Raw genomic sequence first — 26,102 nt, 5'->3', positions numbered from 1 at the left:
ATCTGCTATATATTGTAGATCATCAGACAAGGCTAAAAACAGCCACACCATGACTGCTGTAATAGTTGTAAATAAGATGGACGGGCAAAAGCACTTGTGCAAACCCCAGTGAGGATAAGTGGTTTGAAAATGGATGGATGGACTATTCAAAGTGGCAAAAATAGCCAACTCACAAGTGCAGCTTTATTTCATTGACTTTTATTGATGTGATACTATTACAATAAAATTGAAACAAAACAGAATGCTTTGGTCAGTCATTGTCTCTTTTGGACGTAAACCACTTTAACATGGGACAGACTGTCAACCTACATAAGAAAGAAAAAAAGAAGAGTTGAAGGACAAAAACAAAAGCAACATCAAGAGAATCAGTTTCACAACGGTAGCAAATAGCCCTGAATAAAAGCTGAGAACTTCTTTAGAGTTAAATGAATCGTAATTTTGTTACTTCACAACATAAATATACACCATGTACACCATGTGAACACCCGCCTGCCTCAATATGAAAATCAAGGTGTGTGCTGTTTTTTTCTTTGTGTCTGTGGGTGACATTCACATTAAGGCAGACTTAATGATTGTCGATAATATCTTGAAATTTCGGACATGAAAATAAATATTTCAAATGTCTACAGTGAGCTTTATGATGTTACAAATGCTTTTTCATCTGTCTTTCTTTCACAATTAGCAAGAGTTCATGTGGTTTAAATGACCGTCTCTGAATGTGCCCATAAGTCACCTTTTATTATTAAATGAGTCTATCTCACTTTTTAGCCACAGTAAGTGCCACAGATACCACAGTGATGACAATCACTACCAAGAATAGACATCATTCCGTTACTCATTATTCTGATTTTCAAAGTGATCCAAATTGTTGATAGACTGACTTTAAACTGCTCAGTACGAAAGCTGTTAAATGTAAAAATATTCCAACAGACAAACATAATAAGCCAATAAATATTTAGGCAACTGGACATTGGAATTGTCTAAAACCAACAAACAAGTAACATGAGTGCTACTGTTATGACGTTACTTTGAAAAAGTGAACATGTTCAATTTGCGTGATACTCTGATTGTGTGTAAATACTAATATATCACAGATATGGCGACAGAAATGGACAAAGTCAGCATTTTGTATTAAAACCCACTAAATGTTTTGCACTAAAGTACTAAGTCTTTTGGAATTCGAAATGAAAGCATATGCATCCACTGTTAATTGAATAAGGAATTTCTGAATTTCCTCTTTTATTGAAGACAACAGCCTTGAAGCTGATAGCTGACAGAGAAAATATAAAGTTAGATAATGACACATTGCTTACTTGTAGTGTTTTCGTGTCACTATCCTGACTAACGAGGCTACTACCACAACCGCGTGGTATGTTAAATGAGACACAATTCACTATCCATAGGAATTGATAGGGAGATAGGACTCTCAAAAATATTTATTTTTCTTTAGGCACACTGTAGATCATTACACAAAACTTGTTCAGAAATCTAAATTAAATATTGACATTTTTTAACCTGTTTCTTTCCCACTCTATGTTGTCTGTTTGGCCAACTGGTATGCAAGAAAAACGAAATGGCCACAACCATTGTTTTTAATTTTAATACTGGCTTTATCCTACTTTTCTTTCATTTGGTCTAAACAGAACTATGTTGTGATATCAATATATTAATATCTATTCGAGTTGAATCAAACTATATTGACTATAAAATGTGACCAAATGCAACTGCACATTCTATTGAGAATGTAATATTATCAAGATCATCATAATTAAAAAAACGCAGAATTTGTTTCTTTATAATAAAAAAAAAAAAAAAGGGAGAGAGACTACGCCAACAATCAACTTCTTAAAAAGGTTATAAAATCTCTCATAAAAAGTGCACAGTTTTGACCAGGCCATCATTCATAAAAGGGTTCCAGGCTAATGGTGCCATCCTATGCGACAGTTAAGCATTTGCCGCATATTACAATTGAACTTCAATGGAATAGTGCGTTTAACACTTGACAACGTTTTCATTGTCATTACATGTATTTGGCTGTGGTTGTCTTTGCTGAGGTGTAAGCAGGTGGGCCCTTGTGTTGGCAATGTTTGATTCATTGGAGTTGGGGAAATGATTCATTGCCCCTAAATTTGATGTCATTCAAAATTGTTATGATCCAATTGAAAGAGGTCACATAAATATACAAAACTCAAACAATCTGGAACACAGATGAGACTCTATCAAACCCACAAGACCCTCTCTTGCTATAAAAAAAAGCTCACAAAGATGAGCTCACATGTAGTCCACTTTCATTGCTGACTTTTTGATCCCATACATGGTCTCACCAAGACACAGCATTGGTGAAGCATGTCGTCTGCATTCCTCACACACATGCTCGCTTGGCATGGAGCATCTCAATCAGCAGGTTGTTGCAGGGCACCTCTCCACTCAGATGCATGTAACACAAATAGTCCTCAGCCTGTGTGCTGAGGGAGCGTAGCTCCGGCAGTCGCACCACCAGCTGGCTGAACTTCTCCTGAAATTGAGGGTAGGTGGTCAGGGTGTACTCCAGCAGAGCTCCGTTCACCTGCTCCTGGACACCTTCCACAAACGCCTGGTTCTCCAACAGCTTCACATCTGCACACAGGAGCATTCAGTAAGGTTAATGAACATAAATGTGTTGGTGGCAGTGTGCCATGTATAATAGACATAACAGAAAAGATGAGTATCCAGCATGTTTTTATAAATGTCTTTGAAATACAGTGAAAGTAAAAATCCTACACATTTAGTAGTTCACCATGGACACCTCTTGGTATGAATAGGGGAAGGGAACACTCCCCTAAATGCTCTGTCTGTCCCAAGCATCAAATATTCTGACATCCCCTAGTTGGGCATGCCCTGATAATAGGGGTGTGAATTGCCTAGTACCTGGTGATTCGATTCGTATCACAATTCATAGGTCACGATTCGATTTGATATTGATTAATCCCGATACGAATCTATAAATTGATTATTGCGATTTTTTTAAAACTCAAATTTAGAAAATACTAATCAGTAAACTTGTACATGTACACTGTAAGATTTGTATGAAAATGTATTTATTTATTTATCTGAAAATTCAGGTTGCAGTTTGTTTCATGTCTGAACAGCACTGAAATAAAATATTAAGGCTTAATGTTCCATTAATAAAACATTCTTCCATGCTTAATGTGTAAATCCTAACCCTAAGTAAGACGTTTTGTTGAATATTCCCATAAAAAATTGATGTTTAAAAATCGATTCGGCCGCATATTGAATTGATTCAAGAATTGCGCGCTGTAATATCGCGATATATTGCAGAATCGATTTTTTCTAACACCCCTACCTGATAAGCAATTTAAGAAACTAAGAGCAACAGGATGCTAAGGGGCCTGGATGATTTTAAGGCAACCCCGCAAAATATAAAATCAAAAGATACCAGTGAAGATTACACATTTTGATATGATTCGAGGTTCTAGGCAGAGAACAAATTTATAAGGCTGTCTGTCATAAAAATGGGAAGAGACCATACAGTGTAATGAACTGCTTTACATACTCTTGCATACTCTTTTCTGAGAGCTCTTCATGTTTTACCATAGGGAATAGTCAGTTCACTGGGCTTCTCTGAAAATACACAAATTAATCGAAAGTCTACAACTAAAACTGTTTTTGATGTTGTTCAATCGGTCATGAACCACAGCTCATCATAACATAGATAAGAGTGGGAACGTAGATCAACTAGTAAATTGAGAGCTTCCCCTTTTGGCTTAGCTCAGCTCCTTCTTCACCACGGCAGAGCGTAAGAGAGTCCACACCACTGCAGACACTGGCTGTCAAGCTCTCGCTCCATTCCTCCCTAACTTGTGAATAAGACTCTAATATACTTGAACTCTTGAAAATGGACTGTGCTCTCCAGCACCCCTAAATAAGACCTTTTCAGGGAGGTGGAGGAATGTGATCTTGGGGGCACTGGAAAAAAAACAACTATAGAATTTACCCAATAAATGTAGGGTAACAATTTGCAGCCACTTTAATTGGATAAATATAAATCATACAGTGTGGTTAAATATCACATTAATTCAATAAAGAAATAGATAAATATGTTGGATAGACTTTAGCTAACATTTCTAATTACATTCTACAATCAATTGCAAATCATAATTGGGTAAAACATACTAACAATTTCTTAGCATACTACTACTCAAAATTATTACTTGTATGTTGGACGTAACGTGTTATGAACGACACTAAATTATCACATTAAGAAAGGAGAATGAAATTATTTAATTATAAACAAAATAATTTTTCATGAGTAAAACAGTGAGAAACTATGTGCATTAAGTTGATGCGCACTAAAATACTTATAACATAAGTATGAAATACTTACATACTACATAAGTATTTCACGTACATAAGTATTTTAAAACTCTTACTTACACAACATAACGTGATCACTCCTCTGACGATATGTTATAGGAAGAACCTCCCTAAAACTAGTACGTGTCGTGTCGTACATGGCTGGGGAGTCATGTTTTTTGCATATAAGCTCCATTAGGGCAGCTAAACGTGGCATAAAGTGCACCTTGTCACTTAAGTCTTAACACCTTTTAAGCAATGTGGTGTATAGTCAGCCATACACTCTCAGCACTGTAATCTCTAGCATTCAAAATTACAATGCTTGCTACTTTCTTTGGTAGCCAACATTATTTTTAACTTGATTATCAAATCATTTTCAAATCGCAATGCGCACTTCGCTTATTGTGATTGGGCCTTTGCCACAAGGGGTGGCGGCGGTGGCCAAACATTTGAGAGAACGCAAATGGGGCACCCATCTCTGCTTTTTATGGTCCTTCAAAATACGCCATCACGTGAAACCGGTCTGTAGTGCAAAAAAAGAACTTTCAGTTTACGTTATGGCGGCACCATATGGATAAAAGCGTAAATGTTATGCCTGAAGGAAGACCACATTTCCCATGAGGACAAGCGCATTGTGTCGTTTTTTAGCTTACGGCAGCAATTGAAAGCCGAGCCATTTGTTGAACTTTGACTGTCCTTTTATCCGGGTAGCTTCCCTTTTTCTTTTTTTCTTTTTTGTCTCCTCAGACAAAACTTTTCAGTTGTTTTGTAGCTTCTGCCAGAAAAGCAGTAATCGTGCATCGACATTCAAATTGACTTCCGTCTTTGTAATGAAGGGAAGGGGTAAGTGACGTATGCCATAAAGCAGTGGTTCTCAACCTCGGTCCTCGAGTACCCCTATCCAGCCTGTTTTCCATGTCTCCAACAACCAACACAGGTGCTTCAAATGATCAGCTAATCAGCAAGCTCTGTATTAATTCTGATAACGATCTCCAGCTGTGTTGGGTAAAGGATATGTGGAAAACAGTCTGGATAGGGGTTGAGAACCACTGCCATAAAATATACAGACCCACTCAGGCCATGGCAAAGGTACCATTTAACTCGTTTTAAGTCGATTTATGAAAATATTTTATTATGTTTGAAACTTTCTTAGTGCTACTTTAACAGAAAAAAGTTACAAAGTTACAAACATCTACTGAAAGTTGTTACTTGTATTTTTCACATTGATCAGATGCCTCATTCTTTACAGCGTGGTAAGACCCATGCTGCTCGTGACAATAACGCCAGAGCTACGTGCCCCTAGCGCTTGCCCGCCCCTGTAAAGTATAACAAAACATGTAACTATAGTGTTTACATGATTAGCGGATAGAAACAATTCTACGTCTGCCTTCCTGAGTTGGAGTTTTCAGGAAGAGGGTTTATTAAAATTCTGAGCTGGGGTTACAAATTCCGACATATTCTGTGTATCTTAAACGCATCAAATGCCCTCCCAATGGAAGAGGAACGTTAGTTTTAACGGAGGAGATTTTTGCCGTTGCAAAAGTGTATGGGAAGGATTGTGGTCTTTATGAAATTGAGGGGGACATGTTTCACGCGTCCTCAGAGCCAACTGCGCCCAAATGTCAGACTTCATCGTTGTTGCTGCTAGGCTGATTACAACTTGTGTTTTCAATTGAAGCAAGACTAGCACGCAGTATGCTCTGTGAGAAGATCTATCAAATAACAGCATTTGTTTTGCTTGAGTTTTCTGCATTCTATGACCTTGGCTTTTGTTTACTGTGAGTGAGACTACGTAAATAAAAACGGAGCGACCAACTTACTGACTACTGCCAGGTATAGAGGCGAGCGACCTGGCTTGAAATGAGGGCGCGTCTCGTAGTATGATGGCATCCAAGGATAACATAATAATAATAATTAGTTTTATGTAAATTATGTTGCTGAATTTTTGTTTTGAAAGGCAACAAAATTACTTTCTCAAACAAAAATAATAATTATTATAATAATAATATATAAAAACATCAAAAACAAATAAATTAATAAATAAATAGACAAAGGGGCACTTTAGGCATCAGTGCCAAAAGGGCCTGTGCCCCAGCACCCATAGCAACCCCCATCCCCCCTCCCCCTGGTCTTAACTTTAAATATGAATTTTTATGTATTCTTATTTTATAAATCAGTAAATTTTATTACCACCTGCGTAGTTTGTTATATAAATTAAAATTAAAGACTGCTGAAAAAAAATATCAGTCACATCAACATAACGTATCGCCGCATATTAATATTGAATCCCTATTCAATAAACATTCACACGTCTAGTGTCCATATTGAAATATATATATATATATATATATATATATATATATATATATATATATATATATATATACATACATGCCCCAAGTCTTAAGTTAATACATTCAGTATAAAAATGCCATTTGAGAACCAAAGCAAAATTTGTATGTGCGCCCCTGCTAGTGACACAATACTACTGTCGAATTTTCCAACTCTTTTGTAACAGATGGATGCAAAAAAATGCTCATCAATTGATAGAATATTTGTGTTTGTATGTGTGTGTGCGCATTGGTAGGGAGAACGGCAAAGCCCTCCAGTGGACCGGCATTCAGCATCAGCTGAGCCCATCTTGTCGAATCCATTCACACAGTAATTAAATGTTTTGAATCAATGTTATGAATCATCCTTTCAAACTGCTTAGGGGCAATTAAATTACCCCTGACAAACCTGACTCGAAGAATGAGGAGAGGGAGAGTGTGTGCAAAGAAGACGCCAGTAAAGAGCAAATATTTTCTACCTACGACAAGTGCTCTCCCCATTCAAACGCTCTTTGTTATCATCTTGCCTGCGCTAAACAGCAAACACTTCTGGGAATCCGGGCAAACCACATCTATGCTTTTTCCATCTGCGCAAGCCGCTACATGAATGTCAGCCTTTCCATCGAATGATAGACCCATTACTCTCTTTTAGAATGCCATTAGTGCACAATAGAGGAGGTTGTCTATGTTAACAATCGCTTTTCGCAAGACGAGGTTTTTAATTAAGTGAATTTGTTGGAGGTAAAAGGCCAGTCGTGAAAACTGCACATTGTCAGCAGATGTGGCACTATTTCAGAAAATATAAATGTTACAGTATAAAGCCTATCCAAGAGCAGAATTATTATGACATGAAGATTAATGTTCTGAGTTTTAATAGGCTGCACAAAATACTCTGAAAACACATATAATGGGTGAATGCACCATATAGTGTAGAAAGTACCATTCAGTCCCGTTTAAATGTATTACTATTATATCATTCAAAATATAATTTATTCTGCCATCACTTAAGTATACAGTATTTTTTTATCTCATTGTTATTACCACAACAACAAAAATGTTGACTCACTGGGGTTGAATAGGAGAAGGAATTTCAGACAGGCAATCTCCCTGCGGTCCACCTGCAGGACCCTCAACCTTACAGCGAGGTCCTGTCCTCTTTGGACCAAATTTGAGAGAGTTGCCTCACCTTGAGACAGAACAGAAGACAGCTCGATCTGCAAAACAAAAGCTACTGATTAATTCACAATATTATATAAAAGATTGGTTAGATCAGCAGTAATCCTGAAAGTCATCTTTAAGTTTAATAATAAAAATGATTATAAGTATAAATGTTGGCAGGACAGTAAACTAGTGGTTAGAACACATGTCTCACAGTTTAAAAGTCCTGGGTTTGAATCTCAGCCTAGACGTTCCAAAAACATCCATGTCAGGTTGAGTGAAGACTCAAAATTATCCATGGATGTCAATGTGAGTATGAATGGTTGTTTGTTTACAAGTCCCATGCAATTGACTGTCGACAAGTCAGGCATGTACACAGCCCGTTAACTGAGGTATCGGTTACCTAAGACCCCCCCAAAAAAGCAGTATGGCAAATGGATGGATAGAGGTGTGTTATATACTGTATGTATAATGAGACTACTATTTTTGTATTATTGTATGTTATAAACGCCCTTGGGTCTGTGAAAAAAACATACTTTACAAATCTCAGTTCTCATTGTTGTCCTTGTTTATTATTATTATATGATCACTTTAATGAATTAACAATAAATGTATTTTTTTCCCCCAAGAAAATCCAGCTGTGAACTTCTAATCGGTGCTTTGTGGCCATGCCACAAAGCAGTGGATCAAACGTCTTTCAAAGGATGGAATTACCAGTTGTTGTATATTTAGTAGTATCAGAATAAACATTTGAAGAGCAAATAGAAACATTAAGAAGGACTGAGAGACTGGCTTTTGATCTGATTAACCTGATTAGCCTGTATGAGCAAGTATCCAATCAGTACTCAGATTTTTAAGAGCCTGCTGCTTCCAAGCAGTTGATTTTGGCTTTTTTCCAGCCGACTATCAAATGTCACATTATCGTTATTTGACTCCCATGCAAAGTAAAGTGCTGTAATTCTAGAATTCAAAAAAATCTTGAAACTAATTCTGACTACTCTTTTTGATTTATTGTAAATTGACATCATTTTAAAAACATATTCAGTGGAATTAATCAATGTGATAAACCAGGAACTTGTCTGGCGTACTGCTTTGCATGGTTGCTTGCCTGTTACATACACAATGTTATGAGTATATTCACCTGTCACTACCAAATTAATATTTCACAATATTACACCGTTATTCACGAGCTAAAGAATTTAAGTTTTCCCAGCGTCTGAAAATGTGTGGTGGGTCAATCTGCCCCACTGATCTACTCATCCTCAAAGAATGCTGTATTCCTTTGTTTTCAGCGACTGCTGGGAATCATGATATACACTGTTCGTGTATGTTTTTTAAAGAAAACAATCTGACAGAGGAAAGTAGAGAAGAAGTTCAAAAACTCTGAGTAAAGTTTTTTTTTTTTTTTTTTTTAAATAATGTGCTGGTGGGAAGCTGTGTGGGGGAGTTGTTACCTCCTGGCCAGTCACCAGCAGGATACTGTCTCCCTTTCCATGCTGCACTTGTCTAAAAATGTGATCCAGGACCAAAAGTTCAGACCAGCAGTTGTGCAGCAGCTTCATTTGATCCCCCACCTCCAGGAAACACAAGACAAACACAGAGAGAGTGAGACAAAGACAAGAAAAAAAGTAAAGGCAAAAATTAGTGCATACTTTGTATCCTGCAGTTGAGTATATATTTTTTCAAAACACATATACACAGCTGTGAAAAAGATTACAGAGTGCCCTTGATTTGTTGTTTTGAATACTCTTTTTCATAGTAAAATGATCAAAATTTGAAACATAATTTTTTATTATTTATAGCTGTTGTTGTTAAATTACAGTTTAACGTGTCTTTTTTTTTGTTGTGAGTCTTAATTTGACTTTTCACTCAAATACAGTACAGTACCAGAAACACATTCAACTAATGCATTAACATTACAACTACAAGTACAGTACATACATCGTTATTCTAAAATATAATAATAATAATAATAACAATAATAATAATAATAATAAGAAGAAGAAATGCAACAAATCGTGCATTATTAAAAAGCAAAAAAATTGTTTTTAACTGTCCCATGAAAGAACTGTATTATTATTGAAAGATATAGCCTTACAGTATTACAGTACAATAATAATAATATATATAATTAGGTAAATAAGTATATAGAATTTTGCAAGCTTTTTGTTGTATCACACATCCCGTAAATTTGCTCCTATTTCTTAAAGAAAATTCTCTGTCACCCCAGTACCAAACCACACTGATATGTCACTCATTACCCCCTTGAAATAAGGGCCTAAGTTTTCTCTCTTAGAAAACATGAAAAACTTAACCAAATACATGTTATGAGTTAGGGGTGACAGGAGATTAAATATTTAATCGTAATTAATCACATGACTTCAATAGTTAACTCAAGATTAATCGCACATTTTATATTTGTTCTAAATGTACAATAAAATGTACAATATTTTTTTGCCTTACTCTTGTTAACATACAAGTGGAGAAATATGTTAAACTAATATAAATTTGGCTGCATCTTTTAGTCATCGATACAGTAATTTCATAATAACTCAAAGTTAAAATTAAAATGATGTACTCTACTGTAAAAAAAACAAGTGTGATATTGATTTGTGTTGAGGTCATTTTTCATTTTTAAGATGTTGGTGACAGCTCTGTGCATTTTTATTTTCATATTAAGAGCTATGTAATCTTTAACGTGAAGTAAGTTTTAATTTGGAACCCACTTGACCCCACTCTCCATAAATATATGCATTATTATAAAATGTATCACAGCAAAATTTTCACGTGGACGTGTCTGCTGCGTTGTGACTGGAATTCCCCCAGTACAGGCTTTCCAAGTACGAGGCGGTCATTAATCGCGCGTTAAAAAATAAATAAATAGTGGCGTTAAAGGAAATTTTAATTAATTCAAAATTAACGCACTAATTTTGACACCCCTATTATAAGAATGAATAATTTCATTTCAGGGATATAATTGAATGGGGGGGGTTTTCACTAAAGATTATCGTCAATTTTTGTTGAAGTGCAATGGTCGGCACCCTGAGGAGATTTTTTCCCTATGACTTAGGCCAGTATTTTAAGAGGGTGACGACAGTCATTGGTGGTTGTGTTAGTGTGTCCAGGGTTGTATTGATAAACTACTACCGGTAATCTTTCCCCAGCTCTGTAGGCGATGTGTGTGTATGCGAGTGTAATTATCAGTAAAGTGAAGGACACGGCGGTCAGTAATTCCACAGCCGCAGCTCTCAATAGGCTCAGGCGCACATTCATCTGACATGAAGCTGACAGAATTACTGTCCGTCTAAATCAAACAATATATTAGTGGCAGAGGAGAGGGTCAAATCTGGGCCCCGCACCCATCAGGAATAGTGTTGCAGTGGGGGCCTGGATTTAAAGTGATAAAGGAAGGGGTTAAGGAAGTAAGAGGTCTCGGCGACCTCCTGCACTTCCTCTAGAGGAGTTAGACTCTCAGCAGCAGCCTAAAAAAAAAAAACACTGAAAATATGCAGAATATAGAACAAGTACTTGAGTTGAGAGATTCATTTCTGTTGGTGTTACAGTAAGTGTGTTTGTATACATGTTGTGTCACCTTCTACCACTGGGGTGATTTTCATTAGCAGCAAGCAGACATGATGTCAATATTTTGAGACCAAAGCTGAATGTATTGATTGAATTTCCTGTCATGGATGCCAACGATGTCTGAAATGAATACAATGAAAAAATGTGGCAGGGACTCTGACCAAACTATTGGGTCATGTACAGAACAATAATCCTTTCGTGTACATTATTACCTGTTTCATTCTGTGGCTATTTTATTAAGATAACACTTGAGCACATGTTCATGAGAATTTTAAAATTCACATTGTTGCAACTAGGGATGAGCCGATTGTTTTTTTTCCCCCTCCACAGTCCAGGTCAAGTCTCTTGATTTTGCAAATACTGTAGGTCAAGTAAGATCTGATACCTTACCAAACATAACCAGTGGGAGTGGGGCAAACGTTTGCCAAAAAATACTGTAAATTCAAACTTGTTGGGTTTGCATTTGAAGGTAATTAGTTTAAATGTTTCAAATTTGCAAACCTGATGCTCTATGAATTCCGACAATACTATACTAGTATGAACAGTGCTTTGTCTTGCCCTGGCTTATAAACAAAAATGTTTCCATATGTCACACTGCACCTCAATCTCCTTCACAAGAGCAAAAGTTAAAAAGACCATTTTGAACACAAGCTTTGGGTACAAATGTACCGCCCATTTCAAAGACTCACAGGCTGTTGAAGCCAGCTCATTTAATATTTGTATTTAACTTTTTCTCCCCCAATTTGAAAAGGCGATACCAATTAGATGAAAATGACAGGCTCTGCTTTAAGTTCCAATCACATGAAAAGATCCGGAGCTCTCTAATTACTACTACCCCGGTATATGTGCACGTCTCGTTTGGTGTTTTATCACACAAGATTAACACGACTGGATGTCTATTAATTTTGTCATCCATTCAAATTCTAGCAGAAGCCTTTCTCACATGACTCTATGCTAGAGGCGGGGTACACCTGTCCTGCCACTGACCACTAATCACGCACAAAGACCACAGAGGCTCTTATTCACAACCATGGTTATTGTTCAAAAATGTCTATGAACACAAACGCATGATCGTGTTGTACCTGTTTTGGATTATCATTCAAATAAATCAAATTCAATTCAAATATTACCTAGATAGAGTGCACACAAGCACCAGGACATCATGTTTACTCTAATCACAAAAGAAAGTTTTTTTTTTGCATCACTGATAAATTCACCCACATCATACCATCTTGAGCCATAAATTCATTTCCATGTCCTGAGTGTGGTCACGGATGACTGGAGTCTATCTCGCCTGACTTCCAGATCCAGAGGCAGGGTTCGCCTTGGGCTGGTCACCAACCAGTGGCAGGGTTGAAGTCATTTAAGTACCGGTATTTCATTACAGAATATGTCTTCACCAATTTCACCTAACCATTGATAAATGACAAGATGGTTAAAGTAGCACTAAGGAACTTTTCAATCTGAATAAAATATTTTCATAGCTCTTCTTATGAAACGACTTACAACTAGTTGAATAGTACCTTTGCCATGGCTTGAGGTGGTCTGTATCATTTTTACTGTCACTAAGCAACTTTGAGGAGCTGCCACACAAAAAAAATACAATTGTGTTGACAGCTTTATGGCATATGTCACTTCCCCCTTTCCCCATTTGTTACAAAGATGGAATGTCGACGCACAATTACTGCTTTCCTGGCAGAAGCTGCAAAACAACTGAAAAGTTTTATCTGAGGAGACAAAAAAGAAAAGGGGAAGCTACCCGGATAAAAGGAAAGTCAAGGATCATCATTGGCCAGGCTTCCACTCGCTGGCGTGAGCTCAAAAACCACGCAATGCGCTTGTCCTCATGGTCTTCCTTCAGGCATAACAATACCACTTTTGTCCATATGACGCCACCTTAAACAATATAAATTGAAAGTTCCTTATTGTTGCTTTAATAAGGTTTAACATTTATTTTTACTTTAAATGGGCAAACATTTTGGGGCCTCAATATACATTTTCATTATTACAATTATTTTTCATGTACAGTATATTTAATTTAGTGAAGTTTTCATCATAAAAGCCTTTAAGCATAATGACTGTACATGATGTGCCATGTGAGAGAAACGTTAAATATTAGATTTTCCTTCATCAGGAAAGGAATCAATCCAATGAAAAACAGGACACAGCAAGTGTTTGAATTTACTAAATTAAAATTGAAGCTGGAATCCTTTAGTATCAGATTATTTGATTTTAAATTCTTTACTTTGCTTTTAAATATCTTTAAATCTGTTTGTAACTGCCTTTAAATGCTGTACTTGTATTTACAGTATGTGAAGCCTATAGCATATATAGCATATATATTTTGTGTGAAATGCACAATAAATCAGTGAACCCCTATCTACTAACTAGGAACTGGTAAACATATAAACAAAGTGAAATGTTTTCATTTCTTATTAAGCCCCCTGTATGATACCCCAAAATAAGATTATACTCTCACTCTAATCAAAAATGGAGCGTATTAAAAAGCGCCTTGAACAATTATGCACTGCCTTTAAACGACAGAAATAAATTTCCATCAGATTTGCTTTATGTTGGCTTTCAAACTTAGTTGAGCTCCGCAGACGTGTCTTTGCATTACATATATATATTTTTTAAACTTCCAGAATGTACACATTTAATATTGTACACTTTTTAATTCCAGGTAGCAAGTAGCACCTCTGGCTGCAAGCTAGTTCCTTTGCAGTAGTTAGCAGCTAAAATAAAATCCTTCCATTTGATGGTTGCATTTAGTCAGCTGAACCTGCCCTTGAAAGGATATTTAGGTAATTTGTATCGTATTGTATAATGACCATGAGCGGATAGTTTTGTGTGCGTGTGTGTTTTGTATTCCTCTGAGGCAAATTTGACTCAGTTCTCAGTGAGTAACTACACATTGACATACTTTTTGTTTTCTGGTCACCATTACGGTGCAATCCACTCATAAAATGTTTTGAGAGGCGTGGGTGAGTGACAGGATGTGTATAACGATTTGACAAAGTCAATATAATGAATGGTATTTCCTTTCATTTTTATAGTTGAAATGATTACAATATAATTTGTTTTTGGAGACAAATTCTTGAAGATTGTCTTGGCTAAGTTAGTTTCCGATTTGCTCTCTCCAGTTCATTGCCTTCAGATCGAACCATTAAAACGTTCATTGTGTACACGTCATATGCAACATCTGCCATTCAACAGGTGAATGGAAGGTCAAACCCAAGACATGACAAAGGCCACCTTTAAGGAATTGCAGCAATCAATAGCTTGCAATTTAATAACAATGTAGCCGAGTAGAGTGCAGCACAGTGGAAGGCTGACATTCCCCTGTTATCGTCTGCATGGAATGTAATTATCTAGTGCAGAGAAACAGCTCTTTCTGCACAGCTAGGTTCACACTGTGCACACTGGCTGCTGAATGGCCATATAACAGTTTGGATTTCACAAGAAATACATCACAAACACATTGCATGTGCACCTGTGCACATGATGAATTGTTTTTAATGGGAGGGGCATTGCTTTTATTTAGGTTTTACATTTAAACTGCACAGCAAATTTTTCAGAGTAAACTCGACTCTATTTAGAGTAAATTTGACCAAATAGACTCAGTTTTAGAGTCGTATTTACACTTGAGAGCGAGTCAAATATATATATTTTTTAATGCCACTAATGTCAAATAAAAGTCACTCAAGTGTTGAAGGAACAAACTCACGACCTCCACCTTGGGAGACTGCCACACTACCACCTGAGTTATGCCACTCCTACGGTTTGCTTACCTCCAAAGAGGCCAAAAATTATGTTTTTGGTCAAAACCGTTTTTGCTCGTGGAGTTCGGAAGATTACAGCTGACACGAACAATATACTAGCCCACAGCAGGAGCTGTGTGGCGCAGTGAGTATATCGGCTGTCTCCCAAGCTGACAGTTGTGAGTTCATTCCTCAACCTTTGTGTGACTTTTTTTTATTTTTATATATATTTTTTAAATTCTCGATTTCATTCCCTTCCAAGTGTAACTATTACTCTAAAACTGAGTCTAATTGGTCCCACTCTAAATAGAGTCAAATTTACTCTACAGAATTTACTGTGTGGATTTAATGAGGCAAGAAATAAAAAAATATTCAGAAAATGAATACATGAATGGTTGATGATACATGAGCTGTTTGTATTATGCTCAACTGTCACTCATTCCATTTTCAAAGGTTGTCATTGCCTGTTTTTATTATGTGTAAATAAAAGAATGTGCTCAATGAGAGATGTCAAAATCAAAGTTAGAATGCATCGCAGTCGCATGAGCTACCACTACAAATGTTAGCGTAATACTGCACAATAAATGTATTCATCAATCCTTCCATTACCCATTAATAATCACTTTGGTGATCTTTTCCCACCTGCAGGTTTGTGTACTACAATTACTGTCAATTCATATTGCAAGGATGTGCTGGAGCCGACCTCAGCTGACTTTTAACGAGAGGTGGTGTACACCCTGGATTAGACTAGACACACACATACGATAAGCAACCATTAACATGCACATTCACACCGATGGGCAATTTTTGAGACAGACATGCTAACTACTCAACCGTGCTGTTTATTTTGTTAAACTGAAGTCACTGGCAGCAGTGCAGCATTTTTTTTGTGTGTGTAGCCAGCATTTCTGCTCATTGACTGAGGGAGTGGGGCTCTAACATCCAGAAACGCAATCAGGGGCTAAAATGTGGTGCCCCTAACTGTGCCAGACTTTCTTTCTTTTTTTTTGCACACACTCACACAAACACGCACACATACAAACATGGTCTCCCAGGCGGGGAAGCGAACCCTCGTCAACCTGCAAGTGACGGTACCACTCCGCCCCTAACTGTGCCAGACTTGCCAGGACTTTGTCTGGCCCCGCCCCTTGCACATGTACGCTTGTTGTGGATCTGAGTAATAGACCAATAGTCTACCATGCGCCCACTAATAGATTAGACTGGGGAGCAGAATTTTTGTTGAATCATGTCTGACAGCTGTTTTTAACACATTTTTGGTTGCAAAATCCAAAACTGATCTCAGTTTTTCTCTATCATGTCAAGTTTCTGAGCTATACGACCCCCATTTTCTCGAAAAATACATATGAAATACATGTGTATGTATGTAAATAAAACACTGAGATAGAATAGTTACAAGTTTTGAAAACAAAAAACTGCATAAAATGAACTAAAACTTACAACAGTGTGGCCATGGTTCCTTGGTTAAAAGAAACGCCAGCACTAATCCACTTAATTCCTACTTTGCTAGCTTTCTGTTTGCACATATTGATAGTACTGACCTATTGGGAACTGCAAACACTGTAGAAATGTTAATTATAATCAGATCTTCTTACTACAGTCTTACTACAGTAAATCAGTGGAATGACGTTTATCTGGAGGGTAAGATGTGGAGGAAAAAAACTTCCAAATTTGTTCTAGAAAAAAATTACTGCCATTTTCAAATCATCATGACCATTTTAGTCTTAATCAGAATAAAAAACGAATTCAACAAATGTTCTCCCCCGCCCAACAACAGATGTGTTATTGAGTTATTTTGCTTTTAGTTTATTCTTTTTTAGCTACACACGTAAAATGAAAGGAATTATCTGAAAGGGTTTTAGTGAGTTAGCGTAAGACTATTTTGCTAACTTGTGTTTGCTCATGAACCATTCTAATAATTCAAAGCAATTATCGAAGCAGTCTAAAGCAGCGGTTCTCAAAGGGTGATTTATTTTGAATACCACCAGTGGTACATGGGCTCCCTCTAATGGTACACAAAAGAATCACTTAATTGAATGTTCACACTAGTGATATAAGTGTGCATATTATTATTTTTTTTAATCCAGTACAATGTATTTGTTAAAATGATACTTAACCCGTTTTTAGCCATTTTCAGCAGTAAGAAAATAATATTTTATCTATAATTAATGTGATAACTTCATTATTTTTCATGTACAATTAATACCTTTAAAAACACATTTTGCCACTTGCTGTTGACTGACGATGACATTACCTGTGCTCAGGAAACAGGTAACGACCAATCATGGCTCAGTTTGCTATCGTCACATGACCAAACTCAGAAAACAGGTGAGCCATGATTGGTCGTCACCTGAGCTCTGAGCACCTACGATGTCATTTTCAGTCAACAGCAAGTGGCAAAATGTGTTTTTAAAGGTTTTAATTGTACATGAAAAATAAGTTATCAAATTAATTATTAATGATTAAATATTAACATTTTACTGCTGTAAATAGCTAAATGAGTCAAGTATCCCTTAAAGGGCAAGTCAACCCTAAAAACATGTTTTGACAATAATTTGTTCTGTGTAGCCCCACTAGTCTAAATATGATCCATCCATCCATTTTCTTAACCACTCATTCCTCACAAGGGTCGTGGGGGTGCTGGAGCCTATCCCAGTTGGCTTCGGGCAGTAGGCGAGGTACACCCTGAACTGGTTGCCAGCCAATTACAGAGTCCAAAATTTTAGAGGAGCCAAGGTTTGACTCTGCGGGTGAGAGAGATGCCAGAGAAGACACCACTCCTGAGGACATGGCGTCTTCTACTCAAGACCAACAAAATGATCAAAACGTGGATGATTATTCCTTTTAAATATGGTATTCTGGTTAATATTGAGTTAGTGGAATATGAATTAAGCAGAAAAATTCAGCCGTTTTAATCCATCTCAAGGGGCAGCCATTTTGCCACTTGCTGTTGATTGAACCAATCACAGCTCACCTGTTTCCTGCGCTGTGATTGGTTGTTACCTGAGACCTGAGCAATATTGATGTCATTTTCTGTCGACGACAAGTGGCAAAATGGCCGCACCCTGAGATAGATAAAAATGACTGGATTTTGCTTCATAACTCATATTCCAAAATTTTTTTTATCTGAATGTCATGTTTAGACTAGCGAGATCACACATAACATAATATTGTCAAGAAATATTTATGGTTGACTTCCACTTTAAAGCTCAGTTCAGTTGTGTTTGACTGATAAGAACAGCACATTTTCATTTACTCTTTTAGAGCTGTTTTTTTGTCTTTAAATATATATATATAAGTAATATAAATATTTATTTAATTATATTTTTTATTTAACTTGTGCATACATAAAAATTGTAATGAATCATTAAAAAAAAAGGATTCCCCCTCTTACAGAATATTTTAGTGTGGTGCTAATGTTCAAATTAACGAACACTTGGGCCTAGTACACTTCTGTTATGTTAATGGTGATACTTGGTGATAATGGCATATTTATTCAGGCGGTATTGGGTGAAATTTGAAAATAAAACTTTGAGAAACACTGGTCCAGAGATAAAACAGTCAGTTAACAGGAGTGCAGAAAATATGTGATGCAAAAAGCTCTCCAGAAAATTTTCACCAGCGGCCCGGAAGCCAAAAGAGAATTGTTTTCCACCGTGTTGTCACAGCTGCAGAGTAACAAAGCAACAACATGACACACTGAGCAGCACAAACTGGATAATGAAGAAGCTTGAGTGCATTTTAAACATTTACACAGATATGCAAACCACGTTGATACTGTATCTCAGAGCAAGAAGAGGACCCAGCTACCCACACAGGACAGACATTCCGAAAAGTATCATCAACTTTGAACAATAGAACTGCTAATATGCTCGGAAATGAAGACGAAAGCTTGGTGAACCAGCAAGCCAAAAGAGTGCAATCCCTTAAAAAAAAAATCATCATCTTGTGACATCGAACAGTGATTGACTGATTGCCCCCCCCCCCAAAAGATGTATAGTACACCTAAAATATGCATTGCACATGGACAAAAGGTCTGGTATACCCCTTGTAATTGTAATACGGAACTAATCAATCAGGGGTAGTAAACCTCTTAGCTCCTCATCCTTCCATTCATCCGCTTTCACTTGTGCTCATCAGGGCATGCACATCTGAACAATTTGGAGTCTTCAATTAACCTAACATGCATATTTGTTGAATGTGGGAGGAATCCAGTATACTCGAACAAAACCCAAGAAAGCAAACACGTGAGAACATGCAAACTCCAAACAGATGCTCCAACTGCAATTCGAAAACCCACGTCTCCTGAGAGTAACACGCTAACTATTAACCATACTACACTCAAACATCACCTTGAATTGTGATGGTTAACTTTCAAGTGACATGTTGGAGTGTGCTTCCAACACTTTCGGTACCAGCTTGGCATGCTTGGTGTATATGGTGTATAAGAACTTGACTGCATGTGCCCTAATCTGAGCGCCATCAAACACCTGCAGGATTTACTAAAATGGAGGTTATGAATGAGAAGCCCTCGCCCGAACGTCAGTGACATCTGACCGCACAAGTGTTATGGGTGAAGAGGCAAACATTCCCATAGATGCAGCAAAAATCTTCCCAGAAGCATGGAAGAGCAACCAGAAGAGCATGTTTTCTTTTTGTGTAATACTTTTGTCCATAATTTAGAAACATGAATTGTTGAATACAATGCAGTAATTGAATACGCTTGTTTGCTGAGAAATTATTAATTTTGTGTCTGATTTTGTGTTGACTCAGGAGAGATCTTTTAAAGGACTATATACATTCTGTGAAGCGACACGCATTTACAATACAGCATTTCTGTTGTTATTACAATAGAACACTATTTAATTAGCGGTTTCATAGCAATTTTGACAAATGATGAGAATTCTCCCAAATTTTAGAATGCGTTTTCAGATTGAAATGGACATTTTGTAGTTTTCAAAATGATTCGATTTATTTATTTATTTATTTATTTATTTATGTGATTGGGGATTACAATCCAGCTCTTATAAAGCTCGTGTATGTCAACTAACAAAAAAGTAATGTCAAAAGCAACAACTGTTTTTATTTACATTGCATCAAAAATAATTCATCATTTTTACTAGAGTAAATACCATCCCAATTTTCTCTCTCTCTCTCTCTCTCTCTCTCTCTCTCTCTCTCTCTCTCTCTCTCTCTCTCTCTCTCTCTCTCTCTCTCTTTCTCTCTACCTACCTAATGTATAATTACAAGCGGAAAAGTAACTGGCGGTTATGAGGATAGGCTATTATTATTATTATTATTATTATTATTATTATTATTATTATTATTATTATTATTATTATTATTATTATTATTATTGTTATTGTTATTGTTATTATTATTATTATTATTATTGATATTCTTATTGTTGTTGTCTTCGTGTTTAATTCTCCACAACTTGCTGCCCATGTGTGCTGTCTTGGTTGCTAGGCAACATAAAATGGGCTCGCTGTAGATGCAAAATCGCTCGTTCAAAGTTCAGTTCGGCTTTTTAAAAGGTTTCGACATCCAAAGCTTTTCGGAAAATATCCTATAGTGACACGGAACGGGTATAGCTATACAATTTAAATGTTGAATTGGTTACTGATGTCTTTTGTTTCAAACATACACGACAAGTAAAGGGAATTTGTTTAAATGTATTAGTTCATTGGATCTGTTCGTTCAGATGGCTTTTACACAAGCGCATGCATAAGCTATATAGAGCAAGGAGCAAATAGGGCGTATAGGCCCATGTACTCACCCTGAGCTCCTTGAAAAAGATGCAGCTGCGAGCCCACTCCACGATGGAGAAGAGAGTCTGGTCTGCCATGCGACACATGAGGCTGAAGGCGCTGGGCTTCTCCAGCCGGCCTCGGCTGCTCTGCTCCTGCTGCAGATGAGCGACGATCTTGTTCCGGACCACCAGCTCGTCCGGATCGCAGCGCAGCATCTCCAGCACCAGCGGCGGCAGGCTGGGCGGTTGCGGTGAGGCCGAGGGGTACATTTCTGGGTATGTGTATCCCGTGAGAGACTCGGGCGAGCTGGTGTAGTCGGGGCACTCTGCTTTAATGACCCTGCTGGGGAAGGCTGTGTACTGGTACTGGCCGCTCAGGGGGACGTGGGACTGCATACCCAGGGATGGGGGGGCATAAAGGTTCGCCTCGTAGTCTGTGGGGGTGATGGAGCCAGGGGTGGAGGGCATGAGGCTTTTGGGGATGGCCGGCATACTGTTGAGAGTGCCGCCGAAGCCGTAGTCGGCGTGAAGAGGAGAGGCGGACGGGGGGGGCGCACTCTCCAATTTGAAGCCGTTGGATCGTATCAAAGCCTTCTTCTGCTGCTTCAAGGCCCTGTCCCGCTTGTACATGGGCCCGAATTTATTCCTCCCCCCACGCATGCGGTCTGCACGCACCGCTGTCAAAAAAGAGCCAAGAAATGAAACATGATTGCAGCCTACGATCTCAAATCCAATTCAAAAGTTTAAAATGACTTTTCCGCGTCAAATTGCTACTTCCGTTGTTCCCTATTAATCCTCGATTTAAACATGGAATGAATAACACAGTCGCGCGCGCGCACACACACACTTTTTTGCTTCCCTTTTTAGGGCTGAGAAGATTCTCAGTCTTCACTCCTCCTTGTAGCCTAAATAGAGCTTTTGATTTAAAACACGGGAGTCTCTGCACTTTTTTATCAGTAAGTCCAGAATGTGCTCTTTTTTCTAGCGTGGAAGAAGCAGGTGCTTTCTTGCATGGCTGTCTGGAGATTAATCCCATCTCATGTGAATAGGAAGTGAGAACAGAGCTTCAGCCAACAAATCAAGTGTTGGAGAATCAAGTTGTTAGTTAAATCGGAATTTAAGAGTTCAATTTGGAACGTAGTCAAACAAATACAAACGTGCTATAAACGCCACATAATCATCAATATAAATACATTATGTATAAAAATGCAATACAGCTTTTCTATTGTTATTTTGAAACTACAATAAAGTTTTTTTCCCTTAAATAATAGGCCAACTAAATTAATTGTTGTCTTTTCGTGCTATTATATAATAAACAATTTAACAGTTTAGTTTTTGTTATGACTTTAAAAGAAAAAAACGCAAACGTACCTTCTAGTCGCATGCCGACGTTGAGACATTTTTGAAAGCGGCAGAAAGGACATCTCTTCCTCTGAGTCTTGTCAATCTTACACTCCTGATTTTCAGCACACGTGTATCTCTTGTTGTTCTGCACTGTCCTTTTGAAGAAACCCTGAAAAAACGGCGAACACACTCATTTTGTTTTCAAGTCATCAACATCAAATTTGAATGGCAATATTTTTCATTTAGCCCCATATTAAATTTTGAAATATTGAAATTCAGATTAGGCTTTTTCGATTCAGAAATATTTAGCATTACATTTAAACTAATAGGCTATAGTCTATAATAAGAATGCACATTTATACAAATATAAGCTATATTTGATTAAACAGTGTTTCCGCTAACAAGCGGAATGACAGCGTGCTTTTAAAACACACACACACACAAAAACCTGTAGACCAATAACGTTTGCATGTTTAGGTCATATTAACGTTGAGGGGGAAAAACATGAAAACGAAGCATTTACCGCCAGCTTCCCCTTTAACGAATGAAATGGTGTCAATATTTTCTGCAGCACTTGAGTGTCTGCATGTTTACCTTGCAACTTTCACAGGTGAGCAGCCCGTAGTGATACCCGGACACCTTGTCTCCACACACAGGACACAACTCTTCCAGATCGTCATCATATGTGTATTCCATAACCTTCAAAGTCACACCTGTACATGCACATATACGCACACGCACGCGCACAAATACCAAGGTCATTAAAAACGCAATTTCAAGGCTGCATGTGCGACAGCACCTTTTAATTGTTTGTGTAGGCTGTTCATGTAGACTCAGATTTGACGTTCTTCAAATTTAAAATCAACAACCATTAATGGTAAAATAAATTAAATAATCTCAGTAATAACAATATTCGTTACACACACACACACGCACACGCACACACACAAACACAGGTTCTCTCTTCTTCTTTTTTTGTAGAGATGCTATGGTGGTCTTTACCAACCTATAGTTTACTTAAATAGCCGACCACACGACATGTAGTACATATAGTTAATGAATGAACGACTAAAATGAAATTAAAAAAAACTTTCAATGAAATCTATTTCATTTTAAAATAAAAAATTAAAATAAAAACATGCATTTTATTTAAATGGATTTAAGACTCTCTGTTTTATATTGTAAATTATATTTCCAAAGGGAATACATGCATTTAATGTGCACTGATTTATGACATCTAGACCTCATATAATCAGTAACACAAATTTAAAATCAATACTTTTTTCTTTTCTTTTTCTTTTTTGCTAATTATTGCATGTAACCTCTACCAGCGACTTGATGGGATTTTTAAAAAGGCGATGGCAGATGATGGAAAGCACTAGTTGCATTAATACGCACTTGTTGCTGCATTTTAGTATTTTAGTTTTACAAACTACATCCGCTTTTGTCTCCTGTCGGGCGCAATCGAAGCCGTTAAAGAACCTTTGTAACAAGGTTGGCAATAAAATATATTTTCTTTTGGATGGAATTGGCGCTGGAACTGGTGATTGCCGCCTCTATGCCCGATGCACATCAGAACTGAGGGAATTCGGGGGAAAGTAAAGAGCCTTACCGTGAGCCTTGTCTCCCAGCATCTGAAGAGCAGGCTGCAGCCAGTCACTGATGATTGTCTGATTATGAAAATGTTGACGGAGGCGTTGCTGCAACCTTGCATATGCAGTTGAGGACAACAGCAGGAGGAGACCAAGAAAAAATAATCGTCTGTAACGGGATTGGTTTGGGTGTCTCCCTCACCCTCCTCGCCCTTTACTGTCTTTCCCTTATCGCAAACTTATGCTGCTCTGCTGCTATTGGTGGACGGAGAGTCAGGTGACCGTCGCTTTGCTGCCTCCTGAAAAATGCCTGGACAGGCGAGAATTGCTGCTGATTTAGATGACTCAGAATATGAAAGGGTTTTTTTTCAATCTGGAAATAATGTTTTGACATTATTTGTACAACAATGTATCACTTTTATTAGACGAGAGAGACATTCATGAAAACGATAATTGCGCTCGATAATACCTCAATTGATAAACGCACACATTTTCATTAGATATAGGCCTATACCCCTCATGTGTGTATTATGATTTTAAGGTTCTAGTGTTGAGATTGTAAGTAAGTAGGACTAGGTATAGAATACATAATGCATAATACATAATGTTTTGTACATACATACAGTACAATAAATCCTAGCAGTACATTACAGTATACATACTAATAATAAAAGTAAGTAGTAGTAGGCTAGTAGTAGCAGTAGTAGGCTAGTAGTTATCTTCACCTCCCAAAAATCCTGGCCTATTCCAATTTTATTTTTATTTTTTTAAACAAATAATCTCTTCATGATACTGGCCAACTGAAGCAATTCCCCATTTAAATGAAACTGTTCATAAACATAATATCTTCAGCATTTTATTCAGTTTTTCTATGTTTTCAGGAAAACAAAGACAGGCTGTTATTTTAGGAGGTTGCCATTTTTTTTAAATTTACTCTTTAAGATCTATATTTCTGTGTAAATCATACTCTCTATTAAATTAACGTAATATAAATCAGAATAATGAAAGTCCTTTATACTTAGAAGTCCAGATATCTAATGTTAGCTGGGACAGGAAGTTGTGGGTGGTTTGGTCGGAATCTGCCGGCTACTGAGGGTCATTGTGTGGAAATATGGACAAAGCAAGGGGTCCTTATAATTGACCGTGCCCCGTTTATTAATTGGGAAAAAGAGACACAAAACGATTTTCTTTTCATTGTGCCGTGTTACACATTTTATTTTCAATCCAGTTTGCTCTCTTCCTTAAGGGCAATCAAGGGACATTAACTTTTTAATTGCCTGTATACAAATAGTTGGTCCTTCAGAGTGCCTACACGCCTGCCTCCATCAAATTAAATGAATTAAATAAATCTGCTGTCTTCTTATTTCTTAAAATGCGTCTGTGAGCTGCCGTTACACAACAGTAGACTGATTTACATAGACACAGACATTCTCTATCCAAGATATGAGCAGCTAGGCTGATCGAACATTCACAGCCACTTTCAAGCGACGGCTAGAGTAGTAGAGTAGTATGCCTGACTATACAATGTTCAGAAACACTATCATGCAGGCACTACTGTGCAAGACACCAATCGGGTGTGATGCCCTTGTTAAAAGCAGGAGTCAAAGCAAAAGGTAAGCAAAGGTTTAATGAATTACGTTGGATACGCAGATTAGCGTTCATGGACAGCTTTAGCATCTGATTACTGCACATTGCTCACTGTGTAAAATATGATTACAATATTTACAATATTGAAGAATTTACAATATTATTTTACAACTGAACATGATTTTACATAAATCCAATATAAGAACTCATAACTCATCAATCCCACATCAAATTTTTTCTTCTTTTTAAGAACACAGACCAGAAAAGCCATGGCCCAATGTTTTTTTAATTTGCAGAACAGGACACCTCACCCTCAAGAACAAACCATATGCACAGAGGAATATGCACCACCTTCTGTAATCCAGTTTACAGATTGGACCTTTCATTGAATAAAAGATACAAAAACATGCATGAGAAAGGAATATTCAAATATTATTCATCACATTCAGATTCTACTGAACCATGTGTCAATATCTGTAACCTCTGACGGGCATATTTGTAGCTAGTATATGTTTAAATAAATCATTAAACCAAAATCTGACCTTTGCATCAAACTATGATAACAGAAGTCAACCTATTACCATGAGAATTTCCATCACTTTTGTTGAAAATGTGAACATGAAAA

General features: G+C 37.3%; 1 protein-coding gene across 1 annotated transcript; it reads right to left on the bottom strand.

Annotated features, from left to right (window-relative positions):
* Positions 1 to 188: 188 nt before the first annotated feature.
* On the bottom strand, positions 189 to 24,072 carry LOC147174414 (nuclear receptor subfamily 5 group A member 2-like). Its single transcript, XM_086076118.1, has 7 exons — positions 23,911 to 24,072; positions 22,893 to 23,011; positions 22,326 to 22,467; positions 20,982 to 21,631; positions 9,296 to 9,415; positions 7,750 to 7,897; positions 189 to 2,616 (listed from the first exon to the last, which is right to left on the bottom strand). The coding sequence occupies exons 1-7, from the start codon at positions 23,930 to 23,932 to the stop codon at positions 2,363 to 2,365; spliced, it is 1,455 nt and encodes a 484-aa protein (XP_085932244.1). The 5' UTR covers positions 23,933 to 24,072; the 3' UTR covers positions 189 to 2,362.
* Positions 24,073 to 26,102: the final 2,030 nt, after the last annotated feature.

This window comes from Leptonotus elevatus, chromosome 5 (genome assembly GCF_054856555.1).
Source record: "Leptonotus elevatus isolate MCC_2025b chromosome 5, RoL_Lele_1.0, whole genome shotgun sequence".
Classification (NCBI taxonomy): domain Eukaryota; kingdom Metazoa; phylum Chordata; class Actinopteri; order Syngnathiformes; family Syngnathidae; genus Leptonotus; species Leptonotus elevatus.
Note: the sequence above shows the minus strand (reverse complement) of the source record. Positions and strands in the feature narration are given on the sequence as shown.